The sequence below is a fragment of the Xenia sp. Carnegie-2017 genome, unplaced genomic scaffold (assembly GCF_021976095.1).
Source record: "Xenia sp. Carnegie-2017 unplaced genomic scaffold, XeniaSp_v1 HiC_scaffold_6, whole genome shotgun sequence".
NCBI lineage: Eukaryota > Metazoa > Cnidaria > Anthozoa > Malacalcyonacea > Xeniidae > Xenia > Xenia sp. Carnegie-2017.
The window spans coordinates 21,710,818-21,738,208 of record NW_025813526.1 but is presented as its reverse complement, the minus strand read 5'-3'; the positions used below and the strand labels follow the sequence as shown (position 1 = coordinate 21,738,208).

Sequence of the window (27,391 nt, the reverse complement as noted above, 5' to 3'; positions counted from 1 at the left end):
TTTGTCAATTGTCAAAGATAATGTAATTCAGTAAATAATTTGACTTGTCAATAATATTTTATTCTTAGCAGAAATTAAACTTAATCATTTATATTTTTTTTTATAGATTATGATAATATGTACATTTACTTTATATGATAATATGGTTGATTACAATTTGTCTACACGTAGTTTTGTATTACAGATACATTTCAACAATGGATAAAAATGTCCAACACACAGCATTTTCTACATAAGCTTTCAAATTTTCCACGACACTTTTTACGATCTTCGATTAGAATTAAGTTTTTAGTGTATTTCTTTGACATGATTCCCCATCACTAGGATCTTTCCTTCTAGCCTATAAAATTTCATGAAATTTAACTCTTAGAAAAGCGCTTTCCTGCTTTCAGTCTATATCAAGGAATATAGGAAAGCCTTATCAATAATCTAAACGGAAAAAAATTTTGCAAATTTTTGGCCAGTTTTAAATTTTGTCCTTAAATACTACTTGTGTTTGCCAAGTCTTACCATGATTAAATCAAAACGTTTCATCCATTGGCATAATCATAGTATTTTTCCTTAGTAGCAATAGAAAGATGAAGCACGTCATTTTTTGCAATGAAAAGTAAAAGAACAAAATATAATCTTTCTTCCTGAAGTGTTTATGAAGTAAAACTTCATAAACACTTCAGTAGCAAGTCCCAACAAGCTACTCTGGCTGATTTTGCTCGTTTCTCAATAATATCTGGCCATATTGATGTAATGATGAATGCGAAAATGAAGGAAATATTGATGCAAGAGAAAGCAGATGAAGAAAAGAACAAAGAAAATATGTTGATTCTTCTTGATGTGGCTCGCACTCAGGCAAGCAGTCGTTGGCATCCAGAGGAGGCGGCAATGACAAGGACGGAAAATTCATTCAGTTTGTAAATCTTTTTCCAAACATTTTCCTGTTCTCAAGCTGTGGCTGGACGGTCAGCGCCTAAGGTCATATAGTACAACATATACAAGGTCAGAGGCACAAAATGAGATGCATCATTTGCTGGCTCAATCTGTGAGGGATGAAATTTTTGCTGAATTAAGTCAGCCGGTGTATTTTCTGTGTCTGCAGACACTGCACTTAATACTTTGAATCAAGACATGCTTATCGTCGCTGTAAAATATGTCAACCAGATGAGCATCCCATGCGAGAGACGGCTTGAAATGAAAGAGAGCCTTGATAAAACCGATGCTGGAGCGGCTAAAGGTGTCATTAAATCTTTAATGGAAAATGAAATCGATATAGATATGCTTGCATTTCAAACATACGATTTCGCAACATCAATATCTGGATAACTAAATGGTGCTCAAAAAGTGTTGCAAGAAATTTTAAAACAACAAGTGCCTTACATCCCTTGCTAGAGACATCGGTCTAATACATTCAACGAGCATTGTTGCAATTAAAGCTCAATAAGTACATCAACGTACGGCGCTCTAGATTACGTATATGTGCTCTTTAGCAAAAGCACAAAAAGAAATAAAATTGTAGAAGAAAGTTGCAAAGATGTTGAAAACAATTTAAAGTTTCGAAACTTGTCAAAGACAAGATGGGTTTACAATGGAGAAGTTATGAGGTAATACCAAATGCTATTGTGAAAGTTATTAATGCTCGAGAAGTAGAATCAAAAGTAAAATCTAAAGGCGATGGAATAAAAAAGAAATTTCTTAGTTTTGACTTTCTTTTTGCTCTTATTTTCATGCAAATCATAATGATAAAACCAATTCCTAATGAAACAACAGCAGAAGGAGGAGCTAAATATAATATATGCACTTAACCTAATTGATGCTACAGTAAAAAACCTTAGACAAATTCGAAGTGATGATAAAGGATTAGACTCAGAGATAGAGGCAATGGTTGCATTCGTTACCAAAGTAGGAATAGACGTAATGGCAGAATACACACGTCATCATCGATCAAGAAAGTCACCCAAACGAATTGGTGAGCATTCCGAAATAACAACAGAAAAACCTTTAAAGATTTGTACCAAAAGAAATGTACTTACTTTTAGACTCAATTATTACCGAGTATACCAATATCATTAAAGTTTGCATCGACCAGATAAAACCTTTTCGAGAGAGCTTACAGCTGCCACTAGAAAGGCCGATGGCTGAATCAGTTCATGAAAAGTGTAGTCTGTTTCCACCGGCGGTATAAGATGTTGATGCAGAAATACTGCTGTATGAGTTGGAAGTTTTCAATAATATTGTGTCGTCACAACTTAAATCAGAACCCAAATCCCTTCAACACGTTGCGTTATTTGCTTTCAATCACAAAAACGTCTTTCCAATGGTGTGCAAGGCGTATCAACTATTGCTGACCGCTCCAGTGTCCGTTGCAAAAGATGAAAGGTGTTTCAGGAAGTATATGATTGTCAAAAACTGCTTGAGATGGACAAAGATAGATACGCGATTAAATGACTTAATCGTTCTTGCATGTGAAAAATATCTTACCGACAATGTCGACTTAAATATTATTTTAAAAAATTGGGCAACTGCAAGGATGCAAAAAATGACATAAAGAAAAAAATAAAAATGGTTATGTTTAATTATGTACTCGTCAACGAGTTGTGTTTATTTGGATAATTTACGTACGAAGCTGTGTTTATACTTAAGGCATTTGTCAATATCTAATTCAGTATTATAAAATCATAATAAATGTTTCAATTAATCATTAAAGATCCCTCAAATAATTCAGTTTATCATCTTTGTATAAAAATGTAAATAATGTACATACAAACCTGAACATTGTACACCAGCATCTTCATAATGTCTACAATAATGCAATCCCCATCCTCTATGTAAACAACTCGAAATTTTATTTTCATTTCCTACACAACGAACGTAGTCTAACCATATTCTTCCACTGCCAAAAGGAACAAAACTTCCTAGTAAAGCCCAGACAGCATTGTCATAACCAAGTTGTCGACACACAACTTTAGCATCGTTTAAATCCCAGCCATTATCACAAATTGTTCCCCATTCTCCATTGTAAAATACTTCTACACGACCTTTGCCAATAGAACTTTCTGGTCCCCGAAGTCTAACAGAGTTGATAACTGATAAAAGAAGAAAATCAAGAGATAATGCAAAACATAGAAGTCTCAACTCCGAAATATTCTAAGTTACATGTATACATATAAAGTATCCTAATATAATAGATGCCATTACAAAATCTTCTTAGGCGAAATTAATGAATTAAATTAGTAACAAAAAATTGATAAAAAAACTTACATGAGTACAATATCAAAACGTTTTAGACAAGTAGACACTATTTGACTTTCATGAGTCTAAATAATTTTTTATTTAGATCAGTCCTCATTTCTTTTTGTAATATAAATATCTTATTAACACTTTAACTTGCAAATGTTCCCATTAGTTTTCCATTCAATCATTTGATTTTATTGCCATATGGCAACACTTCCTCATAACTTGTTGAAACAAGCAAAAAAATAAAAAGTAAATTGTTCACATAGACTCTTCGCTTACAACGTAGAAAACTATATCGTATTTTTAAAATAACTGTGTTTTTAATTATTCAGAAATACGTTTCTGGTGCTCTCTAGGCATGGCTTTAGCTGAACCTTAACGGTCAGTTAAAAACAAATTGAAAATGAATTCTTAAGATAGACAGCACGACAATTAAAAACATAAAATTACACTCAGTGATAATTTGGAGATGCTTCAGTTAAATATGCAAAAAAAAATTTAATGGACCTTATAAGCTACAGACTACAGCTTTAAAAAGCTATAATGAATGTAAACAATCGTAAAAAAATAGATAATTTAAGGATTATTAGATTCCTCCACGGAAAATTTGGTCAATGTACTGCCCTTTTTCTCGAGTATTATCGAATCTTTCTATGGGTAATCATAAAAGAGTTATGTTTAATTATGTCCTCGTGGAACAAGTTGTGTTTATATGGTTAATTTACGTCTGAAGCTGTGTTTAAACTTAAGGAATCTGTCAATATTGTTTCAGTGTTTGAAAATCATATTAAATGTTTCGATTAATCATTGAGGATCCTTAAATTAATTCAGTTTATTATCTTTGTAAATAAATGAAAATAATGTAGAAACAAACCTGAACATTGTATACCGGCATCTTCATCATGTGTACAATTATGTGATCCCCATCCACTATGTGAACAACTCGAAATATTATTTTCATTTCCTACACAACGAACTTCGTCTAACCATATTCTTCCACTGCCATGTGGAACATTACCTCCTAGTAAAGCCCTGCCAGCATAGTCATAACCAAGTTGTCGACAAACAACTTTAGCATCGTTTAAATCCCAGCCATCATCACAAATTGTTCCCCATTCTCCATTGTAAAATACATCCACACGACCTCTGCCACTAGAACTTTCTGGTCCCCGAAGTCTAACAGAGTTGATAACTGCTAAAAAAAGAAAATAAAGAGATATTGCAAAACATAGAAGTCTTCACTCCAAAATATTCTAAGTAACATGTTTATATATAAAGTATCTTGTTATGTTGGGTGCCATTGTAAAATATTCTTGTGCGAAATTAATCATTTAAATTAGTAACAAAAATTTCATAATAAAACTTACATAAGTTCAATATCAAACGTTTTGGAGCATCAGACACACTATTTGACTTTCATGAGTCGAAAAAAATTTTTATTTAGACCAGTCCTCATTTCTTTATGTAATATAAATAAGTTCTTAACCCGTTAACTTGCGAACTTTCCCCATTGGTTTCCTGTTATGTTTATTAATTTATGGTAATTTAATAGGATTTACATTATTAGTTATGTTAATTGTTACAAAGCTAAAATATATAAAAGGAGTTAACTTGTACTATCGAGGCAGTGGTAAAATTCACATAAATGAAATATAAAACACTACAGTTGGCGACAAAGATGGGATTCTGATGGACGAAGAAGCCCAAAGTACACAGACAACTGTTGGTTTTAATGTGCCCTTTATGGGACATATGGAAGAATATTCAACGAGTACAGATTGGAAGCAGTACGTTGAGCGGCTTGAAATATTCTTCGAAGTAAATAATGTACCAAGAGAAAAGCAAGCCTCGAGCATACTTACCTTGATGGGTAGTAAGATGTATGCGTTGTTAAGATTAATTACAGCACCAAGAAGACCAAAAGAACTTACATATAACCAAATTGTAGAAACTTTAACACAACATCTTGAGCCAAAACCAATAGTTATTGCTGAACGATATAAGTTCCACAAGGCTGAGCAAGGACAAGTGGAATCGATTAGGGATGCAAACAGCATCCCTCGAGTGTTGTCGCTGTGGTAAGAAAAATCATTCTCCCGATAAGTGTTATTTTCGGAAGTCCAAATATCACGGTTGTCAAAATTATGGACATATATTAAAGAAGTGTCCCAGGAGAGATGAAGAATACAAAACAGTGAGAAGAAAAGAAGAAAAAAATCCAGCGAAATTCACAACGTTAAAACACATAGCAACGTTGACAGTGACAGCGAAAGCCAAGAAGAAGATGTGAAAACATGGCCGGTGTTCACATTAACTGATTCGAGAAAGAAATGTAAAGAGATGGAAGTATTAGTCCTAATGGATGGAAAGTCAGTAAAGATGGAAGTGGACACGGGAGCTGCGGTATCAATTATGCCAGAAAATGTGTGGAGAAATGTGTTGTCTGCAAAATGCATACGCAAGTCCAACGTTAGACTGCAAAGTTATTCTGGGCATGAAGTTCCAGTGAGGGGAGAATTAGACGTTGCGTTCAACATGGAAAACAAAAAGCTAAGTTACCAATTGTAATAACTCAAAATAAAGGTCCTGTGTTGTTGGGACGAAATTGGCTGGCAGTTTTAAAGCTTAACTGGAGTCAAATAAAACAAGTAGTGGCAAAACCTGTCAAAAATGTGGAGCAATTAATAATTCAATATGCGTCCTTATTTGACAATTCGTTGGGGACAGTAAAAGGAGTTAAGGCACATTTATACATGAAACCAAACTCAAATCCAAAGTTTTTTAAACCTAGATCAGTCCCGTTTGCGCTGAAAGACAAGGTAAAGGAAGAAATCTACCGTTTAGAGAAACTTGGGGTCCTGGAAAGGTAGAGTTTTCAGATTGGGCGACGCCAATCGTGCCAGTGTTGAAACCTGATGGTAGTGTACGGATTTGTGGCGATTATAAAGTGACCATTAACCAAAGTCTAGACGTTCAAGAATATCCAATGCCGACAGCTGAAGAACTATTTACAAAGCTACGAGGAGGCGAGAAATTTTCAAAGATAGATCTGTCGGCAGCATATCAGCAAGTTGTTTTGGACGAAGAATCACAACGTTATGTTACAATTAACACACATTTGGGTTTGTATAGGTATACAAGACTGCCATTTGGAGTGGCAGCTAGCCCAGCTATTTTTCAAAGAACGATGGATATGGTTTTGAATGGTTTACAGGGAGTAGGAGGTATACTTGATGATTTGATAATTACGGGTAAAAAATAATGAAGAACATTTGCGGAATCTTGAGAGAGCACTGAAACGTCTTCAAAATATGGGAATCAAATTGAAGAAATCAAAGTGCGTTTTTATGCAACCTTCAGTGGAAAATTTCGCATTTGTCGTGGATCGACAAGGAATCCATCCATCGCCTCGTAAAGTTCAAGCTATAAGGGAGGTACCAACTCCGGAAAATCCAACAGAATTGAAGTCATTTCTGGGGCTAGTGAACTATTATCGTAAGTTTATTCCAAATATGGCAAAGTTGGTTAATCCTCTGAATTGTTTACTGTCACAAGAAGTTACTTGGAAATGGTCGGAAGAATGTCAGAAATCCTTTGAGACTTTAAAAGTCCTATTGGAAACGGCACCAGTATTAACACATTACGACCCCAAGAAACCCGTGAGATTAGCGACAGATGCCTCATCGTGTGGAATAGGTGCTGTTCTATCAAATGTATCGGACGAAGGAGAAGAACAACCAATAGCTTATGCCTCGAGAACACTTTCTTCTAGTGAGCAAAACTATTCTATGATCGAGAAAGAGGCCCTTGCAATTATTTTGGATTGAAGAAGTTTCATCAGTATGTGTATGGAAGACGTTTTCTTTAATCACAGATCATAAGCCGCTTACTATGATACTGGGACCTAAACGAGGTGTTCCTGTCTTGGCAGTCTCCCGCTTGCAGAGATGGGCGATTCAACTGGGTGCATATCAGTATGATATTGAATACCGAACTTCAAAGAACAATGCGAATGTTGATGCGTTGTCCCGGTTACCTAGGAAAAGTGTTGAAGAACCGGACGAATGGGAGGAAGAGGCAGCGGCAGTAAACAGCGTTCAACTGAAGCGGTCACCTGTTTCAGTAAGTATGATTAGAGAAGCTACGCAAAAAGATTCAGTATTGTCTCGTGTAGTATACTATCTGTTACATGGTTGGCCAGAAGGAAAGTTACCAGAGGAACTACAATATTTCTTTACAAAGCAAGACGAGTTTACTGTAGAAGAAGGATGCCTATTGAGAGGAACCCGAGTGGTAATTCCAACCAAATATCAAGGAGTGGTGTTGTCGGAGTTGCATATAAATCATCCAGGAATGGTGCGGATGAAATCTTTAGCACGTTTACATGTGTGGTGGTCAACATTAGACCAAGACATTGAACAGACTGTGAGAGATTGCACCAGTTGTCAATTTAATCGCTGTAAATCTCCACTTAAAGTAAATCATCCATGGATTTGGCCTGTACGTCCATGGCAAAGAATTCATGTCGACTTTGCAGGTCCAGTCGAGGGTGGCATGTATTTAATAGTGGTAGATGCTAAGTCTAAATGGATGGAGGTTATATCTATGTCATCAACCACCGCTGCGGCAACAATACAAGCATTAAGATCTTTATTTTCAGTTCATGGTCTACCGGAAGAGATGGTGTCGGACAATGGTCCACAATTTGTTGCGCAGGAAATGAATGATTTTCTAAAAGGCAATGGAATTCAAATGCACTTATCTTCACCGTACCACCCTGCTTCAAATGGGGAAGCGGAAAGAGCAGTGAGAACATTTAAAGACTCCATGAAGATTCGTAAGAATGAAGAAGGATCTACTGGAGAGAAATTAGCAAGATTTTTGTTAGGATATCGTACCACACCACATACAGCAACTGAATGTACACCTGCAGAAATTCTTATGGGTCGACGACGTAGAACAAGATTAGATATATTGCATCCCAGTCTGGCAAATAAAATGGATAAGAAATCACATCAATTACCGAAATTGTCAAGGCGTAAGTTAGAAATTGGAGATCCAGTGATGGTAAAAGATTATAGAGCAAGAAGAGATCGTTGGATAGAGGGAGTAATTCAAATGAAGTTAAGCCCAGTTACGTATCGAGTGTTGGTGGACGATGTATTGTAGAAATGACATATTGATCAATTGCGAAATCTGGCAGGATCAACAGTTCCAGTTGGTAAGACAAAACTAGATGCTGAGAAATATCCCTCTAACTCGGAGACACAAAAAAGTCTGGTGCTCTATGAAACTACAGTGTCTAAACATATCAACCATGAGATATTCAAAGAACCAACTGTAAGTACCACAACGACCTTGAAAACCACGCCTCTACCGCAGGTACAGACCTTACCTGACAAGATAACTACAGCGCCCGGTAGTTGTAATGACAGTGAACAGGTATCAAACAATCGCCGGTATCCTCTGCGTAATTGCACGAAACCAAAACGTTTAATTGATGAAATATAGTTTATTTTCGATAGATTGTAATCAATCCCGAACTTTTAGGAAAATAAAACTACAAGTTAGCTAAAGAACTATTAGAATTGTGCCGGAAGGAGTGTTATTTTTATTAATTTATGTTAATTTATTAGGATTTACGTTATCAGTTATGTTAATTGTTATAAAACTAAATATGTTAAAGGAGTTAACTTGTACTATCTAGGCAGTGGTAAAATACACCTAAATGAAATATCAAACAATACAGTTTCCCATTCAATCATTTCATTTTATTGCAATATGCCAAAACTACACCATATCTTGTTGATACAGGCAAAAAATAAATAGTAAGCAGTTCACTCATACTCTTCGTTTAAAACGTGGGAATCTTTATCGCAGTTTTAAAATAACTGTCTTTTTAATTATTGAGAAATTTGTTTCTGGTGCTCTCTAGGTATGGCTTTAGCTAAATCTTAACGGTCAGTTAAAAACGAATTGAAAAATTAATTCTTAAGATAGACAGCACGCCATTACAAGATATAAAATTACACTGCAGTGTAAATTTGGAGACGCTCCTTATTAATGTGCAAAAAAATTTTAATGGAGCATCATAAGCTACAGCATACAGCTTTAAAAAGCTATAATGAATGTAAACAATCGTAACAAAACTGATAATTTAAGGATTATCATATTCCTCCAAGGAAAAGTTGGCCAATGGACTGCCCATTTTTTCTGGTATTGTCGAATCTTTCTCGGCGCAATCATAAAATTGGTTATGTTTAATTATGTACTCGTGGAACGAGTTGTGTTTATTTGGTTAATTTACGTCCGATGCTGTGTTTATACTTAAGGCATTTTTCAATATCTATTTCAGTATTATAAAATCATATTAAATGTTTCAATTAATCATTGAAGTTCCCTCAAATAATTCAGTTTAACATCTTTGTTAAAAAATGTAAATAATGTACATACAAACCTGAACATTGTACACCAGCATCTTTATAATGTCTACAATTATGCAATCCCCATTCTCTATGTGAACAACTGGAAATATTACTTTCATTTCCTACACATTGAACGTCATCTAACCATATTCTTCCACTGCCACGTGGAACATTACCTCGTAGTAAAGACCTGAAATAATAGTCATAACCAAGTTGTCGACACACCACTTTAGCATCGTTTATATCCCAGCCATCATCACAAATTGTTCCCCATTCTCCATTGTAAAATACTTCTACACGACCTTTGCCAATAGAAATTTCTGGTCCCCGAAGTTTAACAGAGTTGATAACTGATAAAAAAAGGAAATCAAGAGAATGCAAAACAAAGAAGTCTCAACTCCGAAATATTCTAAGTTACATGTATACATATAAAGTATCCTAATATGTAAGATGCCATTGTAAAATCTTCTTAGGCGAAATTAATGAATTAAAATAGTATTAAAAAATTGATAAAAAAACTTACATGAGTACAATATCAAAACGTTTTAAACAAGTAGACACTATTTGACTTTCATTAGTATAAATAATTTTTTATTTAGATCAGTCCTCATTTCTTTTTGTAATATAAATATCTTATTAACACTTTAACTTGCGAATGTTCCCATTAGTTTTCCATCCAATCATTTGATTTTATTGCCATATGGCAACACTGACCCATAACTTGTTGAAACAAGCAAAAAAATAAAAAGTAAATTGTTCACATAGACACTTCGCTTACAACGTGGAAAATTATATCGTATTTTTAAAATAACTGTCTTTTTAACTATTCAGAAATACGTTTCTGGTGCTCTCTAGGCATGGCTTTAACTAAATCGTAACGGTCAGTTAAAAACAAAGTAAAAATGAATTCTTAAGATAGACAGCACGACATTAAAAGACATAAAATTACACTCAGTGTTAATTTGGGGATGCTTCTGTTAAATATGCAAAAAAAATTTAATGAACCTTTATAAGCTACAGCTTACAGCTTTAAAAAGCTATAATGATTGTAAACAATGGTAAAAAAACCCAGATAGTTTAAAGATTATTACATTCCTCCACGGAAAGTTTGGTCAATAGACTGCCCTTTTTCTCGAGTATTATCGAATCTTTCTATAGACAGTCATAAAATAGGTTATATTTAATTATGTCCTCGTGGAACGAGTTGTGTTTATATGGTTAATTTACGTCCGAAGCTGTGTTTATACTTAAAGAATTTGTCAATATTGTTTCAGTATTTGAAAATCATATTAAATTTTTCGATTAGTCATTGAGGATGTTTCAATTAATTCAGTTTATTATCTTTGTAAATAAATGTAAATAATGTAGAAACAAACCTGAACATTGTGTACCAGCATCTTCATCATGTGTACAATTATGTGATCCCCATCCACTATGTGAACAACTCGAAATATTATTTTCATTTCCTACACAACGAACTTCGTCTAACCATATTCTTCCACTGCCATGTGGAACATTACCTCCTAGTAAAGCCCTGCCAGCATAGTCATAACCAAGTTGTCGACAAACAACTTTAGCATCGTTTAAATCCCAGCCATCATCACAAATTGTTCCCCATTCTCCATGGTAAAATACATCCACACGACCTCTGCCAATAGAACTTTCTGGTCCCCGAAGTCTGACAGAGTTCATAACTGATAAAAAACAGAAATTAAAGAGATATTGCAATACATAGAAGTCTTCACTCCAAAATATTCTAAGTTACATATTTATATATAAAGTATCCTGTTATGTTGGGTGCCATTGTAAAATATTCTTGTGCGAAATTAATGATTTAAATTAGTAACAAAAATTTGATAAAAAAACTTACATAAATACAATATCAAAACGTTTTGGACCATCAGACACACTATTTGACTTTCATGAGTCGAAAAAAGTTCTTATTTAGACCAGTCCTCATTTCTTTATGTAATATAAATAAGTTCTTAACCGGTTAACTTGCGAACTTTGCCCATTGGTTTCCCATTCAATCATTTGATTTTATTGCAATATGGCAAAACTACACCATAACTTGTTGATGCAGGCAAAAAATAAAGAGTAAATAGTTCACTCATACTCTTCGTTTAAAACGTGGGAATCTTTATCGCATTTTTAAAATAACTGTCTTTTTAATTATTGAGAAATATGCTTCTGGTGCTCTCTAGGTATGGCTTTAGCTAAATCTTAACGGTCAGTTAAAAACGAATTTAAAAACGAATTCTTAAGATAGACAGCACGCCATTACAAGACATAAAGTTACACTGTAGTGTAAATTTGGAGATGCTCCTTATTAATGTGCAAAAAAATTCTAATGGAGAATCATAAGCTACAGCATACAGCTTTAAATAGCTATAATGAATGTAAACAATCGTAACAAAACTGATAATTTAAGGACTATCATATTCCTCCAAGGAAATGTTGGCCAATGGACTGCCCATTTTCTCTGGTATTGTCGAATCGTTCTCTGGGCAATCATAAAATTGGTTATGTTTAATTATGTACTCGTGGAACGAGTTGTGTTTATTTGGTTAATTTACGTCCGTAGCTGTGTTTATATTTAAGGCATTTGTCAATATCTATTTCAGTATTATAAAATCATATTAAATGTTTCAATTAATCATTGAAGTTCCCTCAAATAATTCAGTTTATCATCTTTGTTAAAAAATGTAAATAATGTACATACAAACCTGAACATTGTACACCAGCATCTTTATAATGTCTACAATTATGCAATCCCCATTCTCTATGTGAACAACTGGAAATATTACTTTCATTTCCTACACATTGAACGTCATCTAACCATATTCTTCCACTGCCACGTGGAACATTACCTCGTAGTAAAGACCTGAAATAATAGTCATAACCAAGTTGTCGACACACCACTTTAGCATCGTTTATATCCCAGCCATCATCACAAATTGTTCCCCATTCTTCATTGTAAAATACTTCTACACGACCTTTGCCAATAGAAATTTCTGGTCCCCGAAGTCTAATGGAGTTGATAACTGATAAAAAAAGGAAATCAAGAGATAATGCAAAACAAAGAAGTCTCAACTCCGAAATATTCTAAGTTACATGTATATATATAAAGTATCCTAATATGTAAGATGCCATTGTAAAATTTTCTTAGGCGAAATTACTGAATTAAAATAGTATTAAAAAATTGATAAAAAAACTTACATGAGTACAATATCAAAACGTTTTAGACAAGTAGACACTATTTGACTTTCATTAGTATAAATAATTTTTTATTTAGATCAGTCCTCATTTCTTTTTGTAATATAAATATCTTATTAACACTTTAACTTGCGAATGTTCCCATTAGTTTTCCATCCAATCATTTGATTTTATTGCCATATGGCAACACTGCCCCATAACTTGTTGAAACAAACAAAAAAATAAAAAGTAAATTATTCACATAGACTCTTCGCTTACAACGTGGAAAACTATATCGTATTTTTAAAATAACTGTCTTTTTAATTATTCAGAAATACGTTTCTGGTGCTCTCTAGGCATGGCTTTAACTAAATCTTAACGGTCAGTTAAAAACAAAGTAAAAATGAATTCTTAAGATAGACAGCACGACATTAAAAGACATAAAATTACACTCAGTGTTAATTTGGAGATGCTTCTGTTAAATATGCAAAAAATTTTAATGAACCTTTATAAGCTACAGCCTACAGCTTTAAAAAGCTATAATGTTTGTAAACAATCGAAAAAAAACAGATAGTTTAAGGATTATCACATTCCTCCACGGAAAATTTGGTCAATGTACTGCCCTTTTTCTCGAGTATTATCAAATCTTTCTATAGACAGTCATAAAATAGGTTATGTTTAATTATGACCTCGTGGAACGAGTTGTGTTTATATGGTTATTTTACGTCCGAAGCTGTGTTTATACTTAAAGAATTTGTCAATATTGTTTCAGTATTTGAAAATCATATTAAATTTTTCGATTAGTCATTGAGGATGTTTCAATTAATTCAGTTTATTATCTTTGTAAATAAATGTAAATAATGTAGAAACAAACCTGAACATTGTGTACCAGCATCTTCATCATGTGTACAATTATGTGATCCCCATCCACTATGTGAACAACTCAAAATATTATTTTCATTTCCTACACAACGAACTTCGTCTAACCATATTCTTCCACTGCCATGTGGAACATTACCTCCTAGTAAAGCCCTGCCAGCATAGTCATAACCAAGTTGTCGACAAACAACTTTAGCATCGTTTAAATCCCAGCCATCATCACAAATTGTTCCCCATTCTCCATCGTATAATACATCCACACGACCTCTGCCAATAGAACTTTCTGGTCCCCGAAGTCTAACAGAGTTGATAACTGATAAAAAATGAAAATAAAGGGATATTGCAAAACATAGAAGTCTTCACTCCAAAATATTCTAAGTTACATGTTTACAAATAAAGTCTCCTGTTATGTTGGGTGCCATTGTAAAATATTCTTGTGCGAATTTAATGATTTAAATTAGTAACAAAAATTTGATAAAAAAACTTACGTAAGTACAATATCAAAACGTTTTGGACCATCAGACACACTATTTGACTTTCATGAGTCGAAAAAAGTTCTTATTTAGACCAGTCCTCATTTCTTTATGTAATATAAATAAGTTCTTAACCCGTTAACTTGCGAACTTTCCCCATTGGTTTCCCATTCAATCATTTGATTATTTGCAATATGGCAAAACTACCCCATAATCTATTGATTCAGGCAAAAAATAAAGAGTAAATAGTTAACTCATACTCTTCGTTTAAAACGTGGGAATCTTTATCGCATTTTTAAAATAACTGTCTTTTTACTTATTGAGAAATATGTTTCTCGTGCTCTCTAGGTATGGTTTAGCTAAATCTTAACGGTCAGTTAAAAACGAATTTAAAAATGAATTCTTAAGATAGACAGCATGCCACTACAAGACATAAAATTACACTGCAGTGTAAATTTGGAGATGCTCTTTATTAATGTGCAAAAAAATTTTAATGGAGCGTCATAAGCTATAGCATACAGCTTTAAATTCGTATAATGAATCTAAACAATCGTAACAAAACTGATAAGTTAAGGATTATCATATTCCTCCTAGGAAAAGTTTGCCAATGGACTGCCCATTTTCTCTTGTAATTTCGAATCTTTCTCTGGGCAATCATAAAATTGGTTATGTTTAATTATGTACACGTGGAACGAGTTGTGTTTATTTGGTTAATTTACGTCCGAAGCTGTGTTTATACTTAAGGCATTTGTCAATATCTATTTCAGCATTATAAAATCATATTAAATGTTTAAATTCATCATTGAGGATCCCCAAATAAGTCAGTTTATCATCTTTCTATAAAAAGTTAAATAATGTACAAACAAACCTGAACATTGTACACCAGCATCTTCATAGTGTTCACAATTATGGGTTCCCCATCCTCTATGTGAACAACTCGAAATGATATTTTCATTTCCTACACAAGAAAGATAATCCAACCATATTCTTCCACTGCCATTAGGAACATCACCTCCTAGTAAAGCCCTGACAGCATTGTCATAACCAAGTTGTCGACAAACAACTATAGCATCGTTTATATCCCAGCCACGATCACAAATTGTTCCCCATTCTCCATTGTAAAATACTTCTACACGACCTTTGCCAATAGAACTTTTTGGTCCCCGAAGTCTTACAGAGTTAATAACTGATAAAAAGAGAAAATAAAGAGATATTGCAAAACATAGAATTCTCAACTCCGAAATATTCTAAGTTACATGTATACATATAAAGTATCCTAATATGTAAGATGCCATTGTAAAATCTTCTAAGGCGAATTAATGAATTAAATTAGTAACAAAAAATTGATAAAAAATATTACATGAGTACAATATCAAAACGTTTCAGACAAGTAGACACTATTTGACTTTCATGAGTCTAAATAATTTTTTATTTAGATCAGTCCTCATTTCTTTTTGTAATATAAATATCTTATTAACACTTTAACTTGCGATTGTTCCCATTGGTTTTCCATTCAATCATTTGATTTTATTGCCATATGGCAACACTGCCCCATATCTTGTTGAAACAAGCAAAAAAATAAAAAGTAAATTGTTCACATAGACTCTTCGGTTACAACGTGGAAAACTATATCGTATTTTTAAAATAACTGTCTTTTTAATTATTCAGAAATACGTTTTTGGTGCTCTCTAGGCAAGGCTTTAATTGAACCTTAAAGGTCAGTTAAAAACAAATTAAAAATGAATTCTTAAGATAGACAGCACGACATTAAAAGACATAAAATTACACTACAGTGTTAATTTGGAGATGCTCCTTTTTAATATGCAAAAAAATTCTAATGGAGCTACATAAGCTAAAGCCTGCAGCTTTAAAAAGCCATAGTTAATGTAAAAATCGTAACAAAACAAATAATATAAGGATTATCACATTCCTCCACGGAAAATTTGGTCAATAGGCGGTCCTTTTCCTCTGGTATTACTTAATCTTTTCATGGGCATAGATATAATAGGTTATGTTTAATTATGTCCTTGTGGAACAAGTTGTGTTTGTTTAGTTATAAATCCATACCCTGGCACGAGTTACATTCTCCTGAGTATCCTTTCATACACGTGCAGTTTAATGATCCATTAATTTTATGATAGTATGTGTTGGGTCCACATAAAGGAAGTCGAAAAGTGTCTGTCGCTATATAGAATAATAAAATTAAAAATAAAATCAACAATGGATTTCAAAAGAAAGCATGTTCTTTCTTAAAGAACACAATATTTGTCATTCAGTATCCACTATGACGTACCCAGCTAGGAATTTGTGATGTATCTTTGGTGTTCACCAATATCGTAAAAACAAAACAATTAAATAAATGTTGAAAATTTATAGAGTATGAACAGATTTGCTGGCTTTTCGGGATACTATAAAGGATGTATCTAAAGAAGTTAGGGAATTAAAAAATGTTCAGGAAATTATCAATTCATCAATATTTCTAACAAAATGTGCCAAAGCTCATGTGTTTTGGCATTGCCTTGTCTTGATTATTTAAAAGTAAAATGAATTAAGGTTTAATCTCGAAAACCATGAGAGTACTTCGTAACTGCCTCACTTTGAACTGCATGCAGAAAGAAAATGAAAAGTTTCAAATCTAGTTTAATCCAAAGATTTAAAAGTTTGAACTCTATTTTGCAGTGTACTAAATATTTAGAAGATTTGATAAATATTAAGCTCACTGCACAACATGCTCAAATTGGACGTTTTTTACTTTCATTCTATTTTCATGAATTTTTTTCTTATTTAAGACTGATTACAAGTCAAAGTGATTGTCGAAATGATGTAAGAAACAATAAAGATATAAATTTAACACCCGAGTAATTTGGCAAGAATAGACAAACGGCAAAAACATCCAGATTAGACACTTTGCACTTTGAACTTAATGTTTATCAAATTTTCTATAATTTTGGAAGGAAGAACAACCGTTTAATAAGGCAATGTAACTTTAAACTTTTTAACGTCTTTCAATTTTAAGTACATTAGCGTGAGAGTTTTTTCAATTCTTAGATTATTATGTCAAATAAGTAAATATTTAACTACCGTTTGAGTCAGGAGTGATACTGTGTATAGCTACAGCCAAATCAAGATAACCGTTGTTCACAGGAAGAAAATATTTACGCCTCGTACGTTGATCTGTTGTGTTATGGACACTAACGACATTTCGTCCGACACTAGTTATGATATAAATCAAATCTTTAAATACTGCCATGGGACCTCCTGAAGTTCCAAAATTAATTACATCATGGGAGTAGTAATCACAACAAAAAACATTTCCGTTTGAAACTCGCCAATAAATCTTCTCTTTTGTCATGTCAAGCGTTAGATCATGTGCTATTGATTGAAGTGAAACTGAAAAAATATCATGTTTATTTGCAGTCATGCTCCATAACCATAAGAAAACTTCTGTACTTTCTGCCAAGAATAGATACCTTAATAAAAATATTTGTTTTGCACATTAGTTTTCTCTATACGTAATGAAATACATAAACAATAAACAGGCTAATATATACATAAAAGGAAAGATAATTAATTTAGACAAAGATGTTGTCAAAGTATTCAGAACTACTTTCATATATAGACGGTTTAATGGAACATATTCATGAAATTTGATAATATAGCAACATAAAGCTATTGTAGCTAACAGGAAAAGATCATCTTTAATATTTGAAATCCCTCGTTTGAAAACCGAACTAAAATATATGAAGTAATTAAACATTGCATGTGATTCCGAGCATAATAAATGTAATATGTTATTTTTATTCACATAACTTCTATAATGATTGGTATTGTTTGAGATTATTGTCGGAATGAGTAATGCTGCAGTTTGGAGTGGCTGCTGAATGAATTGTGTTGGTAATTGATAATGCTAAAAATAACCTGAGGCGTGGAAATTTTGTTGGAATTGAAAATTTGGTGTTGGGAAATGATATGCACCATTTAATGTAGATATAAATTTAAGAAAGCTTTGTCATTTCAGGTTTAAGCTTTCTTGATTTTTCAGTTTCATCTTGCATGAAAAGTAGCAGCTCCTTGGATGGATCAACGTCTACAAATGTCTTTAAAGAGCTATAGCTTCACAAACATTGTCTTTTGTTGATACTTTTTTTCAGTTTGTTTGGACAAACGATTTTTTACAACTATCTTAGCCTTCTCTATTCAATTGTCAAATTTCTTCATTGTTTTTCTGAAAATTAGAAAAATTGACACTGGAGCTAGCGCTATTGGTATCATTTGAAAATGATTCTATTGCCATGTCATGTTCGTGTTTTTAAGATTCTCTTGATTAGACAAGCTGCAAAAACTGCTTGAACACTATGGCCCTTACTTTATCGAAAATGTTTGATGCAACTGGCAGTTTTAATTATCATCGCAGCATATTTGCATTCTCTTATACATTTCTTAAATATATTACTCATTTGAGTAACAGTAAAGTCCATGTCTTCTTGTCGTTCATTTCACCTTGCCCCGAACTCTTTAAAAACTTTCTCGTATATACTAATGTTCTTTTGGTTTTGTGTTCGTGAAAATTAATTTTTTCTTGTAATATGATAAAAATTAATGCCCAACATAAAGTTTTAATTAGAGCCATAGAAATAGACCAAAAGTTGTAAAATGGAATTTAAACCGTCGTTTCGTCCTTACTCAAGACATATTCAGTCAAATTTTAATTTATAATGAGATGTTAAAACAAGATATTGTATTTACAAAAGGTATTAAATTACGTAATAAGGAGGTGGTGCAAAATGAAATACATGATAAAGAAGTTGAGAAGTAAAATATACTGACGCTAAGAGAGGTTAAGTGCAATGGAACTTTCTTGAACGATGAGTGAAGACTTGTATTTATTAATTAGAAGGCTCTCATGAATGGAGAGTTCATAGGAATCGTTAGAAGAGGAAATTTTTTTAAATTTGTAAATTAATTATAACATATTCAGAAAGTTCTCGCTTCACAGGCTTTTCAGACAATTTCTTTTTAATCTCTAAAGTGATTATTATCTTCAGATTCATCATCAGTTGAGCAACTACAGATCTAACGTTTGCATCAATTACACTAAGAAACACTGCATGAACTAAAGGTATTGGAACGATTTTCCAATCCCGTGATTTGATTGGATGTGTGATTGGATTTATTGCAGGGTAGTGTGCAGACACTTAATTTGCAACTCTTGACTTTTCAATATACTCCGCCATTCAATGCAAGTTAAAGAAGAAGCTTGAAAACTATAAACTTGATATACTGATTTTTTCTAAATTGCCACATTTTTGAAAACTAAAATTCTTTTTATATTTTGATGTAACTACGTGGAATGTGTGCAGTTTTTATCTTCAATAAAAACGAAAGGTTGAAGTTTCTTACGTTCACCACCTTCGTGAATTTTTTAAAACTTTATTGCTATTTCGTATTGAGATTGTTGCACAGTATATGAAAGGGCACAGCAAAGCAACAAACAATGCTCCCAATCTGTTGAAATCTTTTGTGTAGGGCATATCTTATTAAGCATATGATTACCATGGAGGCGTCAAGCAAATTGCATTTTCTGCTAAAGAAAAGCGCTCTTAGGTTGCCAGCCGAAGCCAGTAATCTTATTAAATGTACAACACCAAGTTGCACAGTGAAGTTGGACTACTTTTGTTTTGTTGTCAAACCAATATTCTGTGAGTATTTGACTAAAGTTTCATCGGTAAAGTAATTATTTAATATTTTATTGCTGTTTCTATCGGTCTGTTTTATTTTATTTAACGACTTCATCAATTATAAACATTGATCCCTCCGTTGTTACATATTTCTCAAAGCTTTTTGGTTGCTCAACATAAATATCGCTGTCGATTTTTGCAATTTCAGGATCTGCATGTTATTTTCTACTGCATGTGTGCTGAATAATCACACGAGCTGAGCTCATCCTTTCAGTTGGTTTGAAATGCCTTATAGTCACGCAATAAAATATTGCTGGCCAAATCTCGTTAATTTTATTGAAAAGCTGTTGAAATATATGACATTTGTTTCATTATACACAAAAAAATACTTAATATTTGCTCCCTTGGGTAAAAGCGAGTTTTGTTTTCCCTCGAAAATCAATATTTTTTTTTATTCTTGTACCTCTAAATAACAGGCCATGATACGGACTTCAAAAATTCAACTTTTCTATTAAATTAAAATGCCGTCTCTAATAATAAAAAATCTTACCTTACTTAAGAAAACCCTCCAATAGATTGACATTGATTACGCTTACAAGTAAATAAAAAAATTTCAATATCGCCTTACCCATGTTTTGAGTCAAATGCAATGCTGGAAAATTGTAAGCCTGGTTGAAGCCTCATAACACTTGTAATTTTCTTTTTCAAATGAATTTGGTAGATAATGTTCGTGGAGTCAATGTAAAAGATACGACGACCAATCCAGTCAACTGTAATATCATGAACAGAAACATTTTTCGCAAAAACTTCGTTTCTAGTTAAGTCAAAATTTCCCCGTTTGATGTCTTTGTCATCAATGTAGTAAAGCACATTCTCAACTACATCAATTTCTATGTCATTATATTTTGATGCATGGTCAAATTTATTCTTACTGGATCCATTAATAGTGCTGACATGAATATCTCCAGTAATAGAATCGACAGAGTATACTTTATCAAAGCTCATAATAATCAAATATGGCTTTGGATAAACATCTAAATAAATAATAAAAAACTATAAGTAACAACGATGCGAGTGGATTAAAAAAATGCAAATTTTTATAGACTTTACGATCATAATATTTGGTGAAAGACCAGAATAAGTATTTTCAGAAAGAATTTTTCAATATAGAAATATTACTAATAACTGAAATTAGATTGGCTGCATAACTTCTACCTATTATTGTTGCATATTGTTTTTGGTGCTATGAACAAGAAACTATGAAAATTTGTCAAATCCAATGAATATACCTTTGTAGAAACACATTTCTGTTTGCATTTGCATCATTTCTTTGTTGTATTGTTTTACTTCCTTGCATGCAGTTGTGTTATCGTCATTGTTATTTTTATCAACGCAAGTTTCCATCCATTCTTTTACGCTGTCTTTTAATCTCTCTAAGCTTTTCTTGCAGATTGATATATCGTCATTACCATTTACTATTTGGCCACTAATAGACAGGATTATGAGAGTCCCAAGAAACACTTTTGTTGAGCTTGATATCATCTTTATTTTCTATTTATTAGAAGGTAGACGATTACTAATTTCTTTAAAGCTTTCGTAGTGAAACATTTACTTTATATATGAAAGGTTTATCATTAATATAATCATGTAATCATTTGTTCTTAAACTTATTTTGGTTGTATAAATCAAGTATTGATTTCTATAATTATGTAAGATTTTAACTTCCTTTCTAAAAAGTATTTTCACGTTTGCTTTCAGATAATTTATGATGAGTGAATTTTGTTGCAATAGATTAGACAAATTGTTCATTATAAGGACTCAAGTTTACAAGAATTCATATAAGTAGAGTTCACCCGCCTAGAACGTGTTTTGAATAAATAAATGTAAGGTTTCTAGGAAACCAAAGCATAGAAAGAAATAAAATATTTCAATGACCCCTATAAGGAAATGACACAATATATGAAATTCCCCAAAAGCGATTTAGAAAAAATTTAAAATGGGTTGATTTCAAGTTTACTCATGTTAACTCAGTTTACCAGGTGAATGGAAAAGACCTATTGCTTAACTAAGCCAGCAAAATTAAATACAAAATAGTCTGTTGCGCAGTGTTTAACAGACTCGCTGGCCTCTTCGTAACTACATGTCCTCTAGTTACAGAAATGGAGGCCGTTAAACAATACATGATATTCTGCTTTACAACATCTGCCAGTCGTATAGAGAAGTTGGACTCTCATAGTTATATAAATTCTGAATTGAATGAAATTTATGAGTATTTTGACAGAACTGCTAAAGTAAAGAATGTCTAAAAAGCTAAATGGAGGAATGCAACTTTGCAGTATTAAAAAAATCTTCCTTTATCAAATATTTTGTTTCAGACAATTAAAAGCCATTTGCCATTTGTCAAAAATATTTTTGCAATATTGAATAATTGTAGCAAAAGAAACAAGAGACGAAAAATGTATCATTTGTTTTACATGCATTCCTTGCTTTTTAAAATGACTTCTGTATTGATGTTTGATAATGATTTGCCCCATTTCAATTTGTTGAATTATGTACCTCTCTTTCTTTATCATTTCCCTCAATCCTAAAGCTTAGTTTTAATGTCCAATCAAATATTCTTTATCACACATGCATTCAAGTTTTAGTTTACTATCATTCTCATCTAAAAACGTCAAACACTTTGCAAATATTTATAATTCTTAAATGTCTATGATAGTTAAAAAACATTTTTTGTTATCTCTATTTAGAAAAAAAATACTTAATGATGGTTGATTCAAATATTTTTGATGTAGCTACTATTTTCTCCGGCATATCATTGGAAATATGATATATAACATTTCCAGACATTCATAAATATAAATAAGTAGAGTTTTATCTTTAGTTGTAATAAATCAATTCGTTTTTGTCTTCATCGTAAGGATGAATATAAAATGATGAAAAGATTTGCGAAACGGTGAAAATTTTTAAAAAATTTTAGACTAGTCAAATTACCAAATTGCAGCTATGTATATATGATGAATAGCTGCGCTACTCTAAACTACAGAAAATGATTAAAAAATCATACAAAAATGTTTCATAATGCTTTAGGTATTTTATAAGATAAATATTGTGTTAGATTATCAGTTGGATTACGTATAAGCATGATTATGATAAATGAAATGTATGGTCTTGATAAAGAAGTTTAATCCATAAGAGCTATTCTTTTTGCATTATGTGATAGGCTCTGAATTTTAGGTTTTCTTTATGTTTTCTTTGCTTACCATTGAAGAGGCAATTTGGCTATCAATAAAATTTCTCCTTTGAATTCTAGCGAGTTTATTTCAATCCTTCTCAAACAGCAGCTTAGACAAAATATAACTGAAGCAGAAATTGTCTTGTCCTAAAGTGCTAGTAGTATTGGCGCTTTCAATTTTGATATTAACAAAAGACAAGTACTTTTCTGTGGACGGGGACACAAATTTTGATGATTTTTCATCATTTTGGGGATAAAGAGCATAATTGCAGAACTTTATTGAAAGAAAAATTATGCAACAAAAATATTGTTTCAACAATTCTTAGAAGTACCATTTAAATTTAAAATAACAGACCATATTATTATAATTTCTTATAACAACACCCCGGGAAAAAATATGTTTATGATGACGTTATTCAAATTGGTCAACTATTTCAAGTGTCTCTATCAACTAAAAGAAAAATGTGCACTGCAGATGTTAGTTACCGCTCATAGAAAAGATAGTATAAAGCCAAAAAAGGAGTATTGTCTATAAGCAACTTTTGCTCAGTTTTTATTGTTCATTATAACATGGTTTCCTCTCTATTTTTCTTAACATAACATGAAACTTTGTAATGTACGTCGAACTCAAACAAGGCTAGTCTCTTAGGTAATTTTCTTTATACATCCCATTTCACATGATTTTAATTTCTCATGTTTTTAACAAATTTAGTTCATTTCAATGTATTCATTCCCTTTCCTCTCTCAAAAATTCAGAAAATAAGGACAAAAAATACACATTAGTGGTTGCAGACCCCTAAACATTTTCAGAGCAAAGTTTTCGACTTATATTTTACATGATATACATAATATTCTGTATACAACATCTGTCAGTCGTATAGAGGAAGTTCGACTCTCATAATTATATAAGTTCTGAATTCAATGAAATTTATGAGCATTTTCACATAACTGCTAAAGTAAGGAAAGTCTAAAAAGCTAAATAGAGGAATGCTACTTTGCATTATTAAAAAATTCTTGCTTCTTCAAATGTTTTGTTTCAGACAATTAAAAGGCATTTGCCATCTGTCAAAAATATTCTTGCAATATTGAATAATTATAACAGAAGAAACAAGAGATGAGAAATGTATCATTTGTTCTGCATGTATTTCTTGCCCTTTAAAATGACTTCTGTATTGATGTTTGATGATGATTTGCCCCATATCAATTTGTTGAATTATGTACCTCTCTTTCTTGATTATTTCCCTCAATCCCAAATCTTAGTTTTAATGTGCAATGAAATATTCTTTATCACACATTCATTCAAGTTTTAGTTTACTATCATTCTCATCTAAAAACGTAAAACACTTTGCAATTATTTTATAATTATTAAATGTGTATGATAGTCGAAGAACATTTTTTTGTTATCTGTATTTAGAATGAAAATACTTAATGATATTTTCTTCAAATATTTTTGATGTAGCTACTATTTTCTCTGACGTATAAATGGAAATATGATATAATACATTTCCAGACATTCATAAATATCAATTAGTAGAACTTTATCATTGGTTGTGATCAATCAATTCGTTTTTGTTTTCATCATAAGGATAAATATAGATGATAAAATTATTTGCGAAACGGTAAAATTTTTTTAAAGAATTTTAGATTAGTCAATTTACCAAATAATAGCTATGTATATATGATGCATGGCTGTGCTACTCTAAACTACAGAAAATGTTTAAAAAAACATACAAAAATGTTTCATAATGCTTTAAGTATTTTATAAGATAAATATTGTGTTAGATTATCTGTTGGATTACGTATAAATATGACTATGATTAATGAAATGTATGGTCTTGATAAGGAAGTTTAATCCATAAGAGCTATTGTTCTTAAATTATGTGATAGGCTCTGAATTTTAGGTTTTCTTTATTTTTTCTTTGCTTACCATTGAAGAGGCAATTTGACTATCAATGAAATTTCTCCTTTAAATTCTTGCGAGCTATTTTCAATCCTTCTCAAACAGCAGCTTAGACAAAATATAACTGAAGTAGAAATTGTCTTGTCCTAAAGTGTTAGTAATATTGGCTTTTTGAATTTTGATATCAACACAAGACAAGTGTTTTTCTGTGGACGGGGACACAAATTTTGATGACTTTTCGTTATCTTTGGGATGAAGAGCCATAATTTCAGACATTTAATGTCATAAGAAATATGCAACAAAAATATTGTTTCAACAATTCCAAGAAATACTATTTACATTGAAAAAAAACAGACCAAATTATTTTATTCCTTGTAACAACACCCCGGGAAAAAAGATGTTTATGTCGACATTATTCAAATTGGTCAACTATTTCAAGTGTCTCCATAAACTAAAAGAAAATGTGCACTGCAGATGTTAGTTTTCGCTCATAGATAAGATACTATAAAGCAAAAACGGAGTATTGTCTATAAGCAACTTTTGTTCAATTTTTATTGTTCATTATAACATGGTTTCTCCCTTTTTTCTTAACATAACATGAAACTTTCTAATGTACGTCGAACTCAAACAAGGCTAGTCTCTTAGGTAATTATCTTTATACATCCCATTGCACATGATGTTAATTTCTCAAGTTTTTAACAAATTTAGTTCATTTCAATGTTTTCATTCCTTTTCCTCTCTCAAAAATTCAGAAAATAAGGACAGAAAAGACACATTAGTGGTTGCAGACCCCCTAAACATTTTCAGAGCAAAATTTTCGACTTACATTTTCATAAGTTAAAATCCTCATACAGGAAATTGTTTTTTCATTTTCGCCGAATGTATAAAAGCAAGTACCTGCACATACTTTTTCATTTTTCTGTGATAAATTTTGGCGTACTTTGTATGTTTGTGTTTTATTAACATAATGCCAAGTTTATGTTTTTTAGGCACACTACTCGTGCAATATGCATAAATGTACACCATTAGAGTATACTTTTGAGCAATTTTTTTAATAATAATAATGATTTTTCTACAATTCGTTTTCAAAAATATTACATTGCCATTGATTGCAAAAACGTTCTCTCACTTTTATTCAAACAGTCTCTAAAAAAAGAACACGCTTTCTGCAAAAAAGAATCTGCAAAGAAATGTCTCTTTTGTTACATTGCTTTTGACTCAGATTATTAAAAGGAAAACAATGAATTGTGTGACAGGGAAAATTAATTACTAATTGCAAAAATTAAACACCTCACAAATAATTTCCTTTTAATGTTTAAGTTATTCAACAGCTTAATTCCAATGACGTAATTTTATTAGGTGCGCAGTCTGACTCGCGCTACACTCAGCAAACGCTGATCAAATATTGCATGTTGCGCCCGCGATGAAATAGTAAAAATAAGCACGCAGTGCGTACATGTGGGTGGCCTCTAAAGCTTAGTAGCGATAAGCCGAGCAAAATTCATGGTTCAGCAACTAAGCTTAATGCGAAACCGGTGAAATAATGGCGATAAAAAGAACAGTCGTTATTATTGCTACTGTTGACAATCCTAACCTACACATGTCTGATATTTTATGATAGTGTGTCCCATCACCTAGGCAATAAAGAGGGCCAGTCAGACGCAAACACCTAAGACCAGTCCCTCCAATGACTGCTTTGTCGCAGTCTACGACATGGATGTTGAATAGGGGTGGCTGCACTCTTTCCATACATAGTAGAAGTGCTATTACAACAGATATTTTAAAAAAATTAAAGACTTACATCTGTAGAACCAACGCTATTAATGCATTTGCCTCCTCTGCCACAAGGATAAACCAACATTCGTTGACTTCTGTTACAATACAAAACGTTCATAAATCAGTAGAGAATTTGGATATAACATCAAGAACAACGTTTGTATAAAAGCTTTTCCCCATTCACAATTACTTAGCATGGCTACAAAGTCATCTAAGATCTTTTCAAGGCCTGTGTTGTATTCAATGAGTGTGAGTGTTAGTGAGCTTTTATAATAAGGACAAAATTTGCACAAACATAACATGCATATCATACATAAAACTTACGAACTTGAATGCATCAGCAGTATTTTTGCAACTTTTTTATGTTCATTTAACATCTGTTTGAAATTTTTGACTGCAGGTGTGAACTCAACTGACAAGGGCCACTTTGTAAATCATCCTAATATTGCTAAGAGCAATTATATTTTTCCAGTTATATTTATTTAAAATTGTTGCGTGTGGCTTTGAAGAGAGAAAATATCAAATTTAATTTTCTCGTAACGTCTCAGCACATATCCTCGTGTTAATTTAAATCATAATTATCCGCGCCAATTTAACTTGCGTGT

At 32.2% G+C, this 27,391-nt stretch overlaps 2 protein-coding genes across 2 annotated transcripts; both read right to left on the bottom strand.

Annotated features, from left to right (window-relative positions):
- Nucleotides 1-87: 87 nt before the first annotated feature.
- On the bottom strand, nucleotides 88-16,347 carry LOC124458096 (deleted in malignant brain tumors 1 protein-like). Its single transcript, XM_047008190.1, has 5 exons — nucleotides 16,268-16,347; nucleotides 15,069-15,386; nucleotides 9,686-10,003; nucleotides 2,760-3,077; nucleotides 88-340 (listed from the first exon to the last, which is right to left on the bottom strand). Exons 1-5 carry the CDS (start codon nucleotides 16,302-16,304, stop codon nucleotides 336-338), a joined length of 996 nt encoding a protein of 331 aa, XP_046864146.1. The 5' UTR covers nucleotides 16,305-16,347; the 3' UTR covers nucleotides 88-335.
- A 926-nt stretch (nucleotides 16,348-17,273) lies between these two features.
- LOC124457339 lies at nucleotides 17,274-21,243 on the bottom strand. The gene is made up of 3 exons (XM_047007609.1): nucleotides 21,168-21,243; nucleotides 20,507-20,912; nucleotides 17,274-17,670 (listed from the first exon to the last, which is right to left on the bottom strand). Exons 1-3 carry the CDS (start codon nucleotides 21,202-21,204, stop codon nucleotides 17,274-17,276), a joined length of 840 nt encoding a protein of 279 aa, XP_046863565.1. The 5' UTR covers nucleotides 21,205-21,243.
- Nucleotides 21,244-27,391: the final 6,148 nt, after the last annotated feature.

Bases quoted from the DNA above. Each gene is read 5' to 3' on its own strand.
- LOC124457339 (XM_047007609.1), bottom strand. From the start codon at position 21,204: ATGATGCAAATGCAAACAGAAATGTGTTTCTACAAAG. The intron at 20,913-21,167 runs GTATATTCATTG...TTATTTATTTAG, and splicing joins AGAAATGTGTTTCTACAAAG to ATGTTTATCCAAAGCCATAT. The intron at 17,671-20,506 runs GTAAGGCGATAT...ATTTTTATTAAG, and splicing joins GCATTTGACTCAAAACATGG to GTATCTATTCTTGGCAGAAA.
- LOC124458096 (XM_047008190.1), bottom strand. From the start codon at position 16,304: ATGAAAGGATACTCAGGAGAATGTAACTCGTGCCAGG. The intron at 15,387-16,267 runs GTATGGATTTAT...TCTTTTTATCAG, and splicing joins AGAATGTAACTCGTGCCAGG to TTATTAACTCTGTAAGACTT. The intron at 3,078-9,685 runs GTTTGTATGTAC...TTCTTTTATCAG, and splicing joins TGCTGGTGTACAATGTTCAG to TTATCAACTCTGTTAGACTT.